Source organism: Microtus ochrogaster, chromosome 1 (assembly GCF_000317375.1).
Source record: "Microtus ochrogaster isolate Prairie Vole_2 chromosome 1, MicOch1.0, whole genome shotgun sequence".
Lineage (NCBI taxonomy): Eukaryota > Metazoa > Chordata > Mammalia > Rodentia > Cricetidae > Microtus > Microtus ochrogaster.
This window is the reverse complement of record NC_022009.1, coordinates 104,375,319-104,380,701: the sequence shown is the minus strand read 5'-3', so window position 1 is coordinate 104,380,701 and position 5,383 is coordinate 104,375,319. Positions and strand designations below refer to the sequence as shown.

Below are 5,383 nucleotides of genomic sequence, written 5' to 3'. Positions count from 1 at the left end.
CACATTTCTTCATGTAAGAAGATTCTTTAGATTCTCATCTGTGGTGTTCATCAGGACTCCACACGATCCTTAGGGTGGAACATCAGTGGTGTTCATCAGGACTCCACACGATCCTTAGGGTGGAAATGAGATGCGTAATGAGTAAGACAAGGCCTTACTCCATCTACACATTCTCCTTCCCCAAACAATCTGATACTGTCTGGGTTCTCAAAGTACCTGGAGAGAAATTGATCTTTCTCCAGGAATATTGTGTAGTATACTCAAATTTGACAAGTACGTACTATATTCCCAAGTGAATTTCTTTAAAAATGTTATCTTTTTTTTTTTTTTTTTTGGTTTTTCGAGACAGGGTTTCTCTGTGGCTTTGGAGCCTGTCCTGAAACTAGCTCTGTGGACCAGGCTGGTTTCGAACTCACAGAGATCCACCTGCCTCTGCCTCCCGAGTGCTGGGATTAAAGGCGTGCGCCACCATCGCCTGGCTAAAAATGTTATCTTTAATTGTACAGATAAGCATAATTACTCATTGAAACTCAGTTCTTGAAGGTTTGTACAGTGGGATGTATATCTTTGGTGTCTATAATCAACTCATGAGGACCAGTGTCACTAGACCATCAGAGTCAGGGTTAATTTCTGAGTTCATATAAATGTCAGATTCACACGCTTGTCTTTCATGAGAGGATGTAATCATGGCATACCGAGTATACCTTGAGTGGCATGTTGGAATCACAGGATTGTGTAGCAAACACCTGCTCTGGGCAGCATACATTTTTCTTTTGAGTCCATATGAAAAACTCATCATATGCAACCCCCAATTAGTATTCTCCTCTTTCCTCTGTCCAAACGTCTGACCTCATCACAGAATTGACTCAACTAACACAAGCATTTGCAAGTTTTATAAACTTCCTAGGACCCTTGAGTTTGCTCTTACCCAGGGAAAGAATTTCCTCAGGAATCTTTGAGGAAGAAGATCATCTTTGTGGCTTTCTCTGAACACTTTCTTTTCCCTTGCTAATGTCCCTGAAGAATGTATATAGTTATTGTGTAGTGTTTCCCCCACCTTGAGATTGAGAGGAAGTACTGTATTTTGGGATGTATGAAGAGTTTCATGATGGCATTTCCGTTAAACTTTTCTTTTCATGAAGGAGTAAAAGCAGGAAGTCTTATTTAGAGTAGTTCACATTTAATGAAATATATATCAGTTGTTTCCAATCATGCATAGCACTAAGTGCCTCCAATGTCACTTTCTGTAATGGTGAGAACAGATGTGTTGTCTGTATCCATGTGCAGGTCGGAGATCATAGGCACAATCACCCTTCTGATGAAACTGGTTGCAGGCAGATTAAAATGTGGGTGAGCATTAATGGTAGAAACATGAAATGTGCCAGTCTTTGTGTAAAAATCAGTCCATAGTTCCATAGAAATTAGAGAACATTTCCATGTGACTGTGCAGCCCAAACATGAATGTAGGACCATAGCAAAGGGAGAAGTAAAGTCTCTGCACGAATCTTCTTCCCAGCATGGACCATTATTTTCATAAAGTGGAAAAAATCACATATTAATTTTATGTATAAAATAACAATATGTGGCACAGGTTTGTGAGAAAGGGGAAATAAAAGTGAACTTCACAACCAGCTTCCACACTGTAGTGAACTTCCTATCATGTGAGGTTTCCAGTGAAAGAACAGGCCAATCAGAGCCCCGCTCCTGTGGAGAATGCCACCCACCCCTGTGCCCTCACTCATGAAAACTGACACATAATATCTTTTATGGGTATAGTCTTCAAAATCTTAGTATAAATGTTTCAAGAGTCTAAATGTTTTCCATGTTTTACATTACAGTTCTATGGAACAGAAAGATCGGTGGTATTGTTTTCTCCAAAGGTATATTATTAGCTTTAGCTTTCATACTTTATTCCTTAGTGGCATTCCGTGTTCCATTTAAGCATATATGCCTGCCTTCTATCTATCTATCTATCTATCTATCTATCTATCTATCTATCTATCTATCTATACTTATCTGTCTATATATGTGCACATATGTACATATATGTATATATGCATATCTATTTGTGTGTATTTATGTATGGATATCTATATAAAAATATAAATATATGCTATATATCGGTATATTTATATACTATATGTTATATTTCTATATTTGTATCTACCTATGTATCTATCTATGTATCTACTTATCTATATATCTATACATCTTTCCTTCACCCTCTATGTGTGGTAAATTGTACTCTCCAGACTTACTTTAAATGGACAGATTTATCTATATATCTATATATAAACATATATAGAGAGAAGTTCTCTTGTTGATTTTCACCCATGTCTATTAATATAATGTTTCTTTGTTGCATAAAAGTAATTTCTAGCCTGTAACATAAATCATGATATTTATCAATATAAATACATATTCCTACATATAGATATATTTATAAAATCTGATAGACTAACTTCAAATGTGCTGTTGATTAGATGGTCCCTGACTACTGCTTTAATTTCTCCTATTAATACACAGAGTTGGTTTCACTTTGAGGAATTTCTGGTTGCCATTCTCTTCATTTTCTCCTCTTTATTCTATATATTGGGGTAAACAGTACTCTACAAACTTATTTTAAATTCCCCTCAATACAGATTTCTCTACCATGAACACTCAATCCATCTGCTGCTTCCCACTGTGAAGTGAAGCAGGTTCCTGCCCTTCTCTTGCAGACAAAATATTTTGAGGACTGGCTATGCTTCTAAAATAATAACTTAGGGCAGCAAGCTATTACCTAAACATGTCTTTGTTTCTGAAATACTTTTGAATATTCCCTAATCTGTATGCATATATCTGAACCTATAGCTTTACATTAATGATGTTAATAAAATACGCTACTAGAAAATTCATTACTGTATTGTATGTTTTTATTGCATTTGAACAGATCCATTAATGACGCCACAAAGGGCTACAGGAAGAATTTTAAACTCCCGATATTCACTGAGGATATCCCAAACTGTGTCAGTGTATGTGAATATAAAACAAAAGATGAAACTGCAAGTTCATTACCAGAGAGTGACAGGCAGTTTGTAGAGCAATGGAAACTGGGAACATAGGAAGAGAGTGAAGGGGAGAGAGAGTTTAAGAATTTAGACAACATTTTTGTAAGGGGTGTATGTGTATGCCATGCCTATATGTCTTTCATATGTGATATGTAGAAAGCAGCATGAAACAAGATTGATCCATATTAGCTACAGTTCCCCCCAAAAGAAATAATTTTTGCTTAAATGACTGAGTAATCAGTACCTAAGTACTTGAAGTTAAAATAAACATGTTACTGACAGTCTTCTAGGGTTATGATATAGAAAGGGAAAAAAACAAGATATTTATTGTACATTAGAAATGTCATATGGCTTGCAGATTATAAGTGATGGCTAGACAATAACAATGAATAACATATTCTCAAGTTATTTTATAGCATTTTCTCTGCATTTTTATAGCCTTTATATATAACAACAACAGACTTGGAGACAGTCAATGACATCATCCAGAAGTTACTCCCTATGATAGGAATGCCTGTAAGTTACTATCAAGCTACTTTGAGTTTTGTTTTCTAGATCTACATATGTGCAAATGTACATATAAATATTTACATAAAAATGTGATCAAGATAAATTTACATGTTAAATTTTAAAATAATATTTTGGAACTGAGGCCTCAAAGATACAACCATAGATTTTAGAGGGTCATTTTTCTTGGATATTTTCTTGGCCATTTAAGATTCATGTGAAATGAAACTCACAGCCCAGTGGTCTTGAGCTATCTGTTTAGTCTCACTATAGAATTAAAAAATTAAAAAATAATGGACAAAATTTAGTCATACACAAACACACACCGGATTGAAAGACTGCCAATCTTAGAGGGAAGGCAGCTTTTCTCCCTTTTCCTTTCTAATTCTTTTCCTTTACTAATTGTTATATAGTTCCTTCTCTCTTCAAGTCCTTGCTTTTCATTTCTTTCTGTGTAGTTAGTTGTAGGTGTATGTGTTTGGGTGTGTTCTTTTTTTCTCTTTTTTGTAATCTTTATGCATATTGTCTGTCTGTTTCTATCTCTGTTCTTTTGCTCTACATACATATCTGTGTATATCTTTGCATTTTTGTGCTTAAATATACATGTGTATCTCTGTGTAGTTACATCTCTATTGTGCGAATGTGTCTATGTATGTATGTATGTCCCGCTCTATCACCTTCTGTGAGTTCGTATTCTTTCTCTCTCTTTGTCTCTCTCTTTGTCCAGGTCCCTCTCTTTCACTTTGTGTATGGGGTGTGGTAGTGCTGTGTTTGCCTATGTGAATGTGTATAACTGCTAGTTTTAATGATTAAGGCTTCTGTAGGACAATGTCTTTTTTTTTAAATCAGGAACCAAAAGTAAAGTACAATTAGTGATAACTCCAGTTGAAGTCTATTTTCCCTTTTTCCACTCCTCTAGGGTACTAAATATTTCAAAGAATATAATATTTAGATGGTTGATTCAATGATCCATTGCACCGTGTGTGGTAATTAGATTGTGGAACTTGTTTTTAGCACCTGGCCTATTTTCTAGGTTAGACACATGTCCTTCATCTCCATAGACAGGACATCTCTGAATGAAAGTCAAAGTTGTTTTTACTCAGAGGCATCCCTCAAACCTCTGTGATTTTGTCTATTTTGCCCAATGTTGCTGAAGTTACCACATCTTTCAAGTGATACTTTGCTCAAGAAATCACTTGAGGCACTGAGGGTGTGTGGCTCTCTGGATACTAGGCTGTGTGGGCATTTAAAGTCAAACGTCAATATTCCACACTCAGTGTAGACAAACAGATATAACAGATCTCAGAATAGCATTTATTGCTAAGTGTTGATGGGTGAATGCAATTTCTTATCCCATGGTTATTCAGACCCTACTGTGGATCAAAAGATGTAGGTTTCTTCAGACAGGCTGTGCAAGTACCCAGGGTTGTCTGCTGAGATCAGCCCAGATGACTCAAACCTGTAGTCAGAGGACACATCATTAGTACTGCCCCTAATGGTTTTCCTGCTAGAGATCTGGGAATGCTTGCAAAAGGTATTCTCCAGAGTCCACTTTGAATGGCTATGTGTGATGGTTGGATCTTTTTGCCTCCCAGAGTGCTCAAGGTTACCAACTGTGGTTCTGTCGTGGCTATGAGAAAGCCCCAGGCCTACTCCAAGGTAAGCAATAGGGAAATCTAAATAGGGACTAAGTTCAATGTTCTCACTCTGAACTCTTTTTGCTTTTTCGAGACAGGGTTTCTCTGTAGTTTTGGAGCCTGTCCTGGAACTAGCTCTTGTAGACCAGGCTGGTCTCGAACTCACAGAGATCCACCTGCCTCTGCCTC

The 5,383-nt window shown here is 36.6% G+C and overlaps 1 protein-coding gene across 1 annotated transcript in view; it reads left to right on the top strand.

Moving 5' to 3' along the window:
* The first annotated feature begins 3,002 nt into the window (after positions 1-3,002).
* The window catches only part of LOC102000838 (rho GTPase-activating protein 20-like), a 19,257-nt gene continuing 16,876 nt past the window's right edge, over positions 3,003-5,383 (top strand). The window contains 3 exon segments of the mRNA XM_026786029.1: positions 3,003-3,014; positions 3,489-3,566; positions 5,153-5,216. Coding sequence (XP_026641830.1) covers positions 3,552-3,566; positions 5,153-5,216 — 79 coding nt within the window. The 5' untranslated portion in view covers positions 3,003-3,014; positions 3,489-3,551.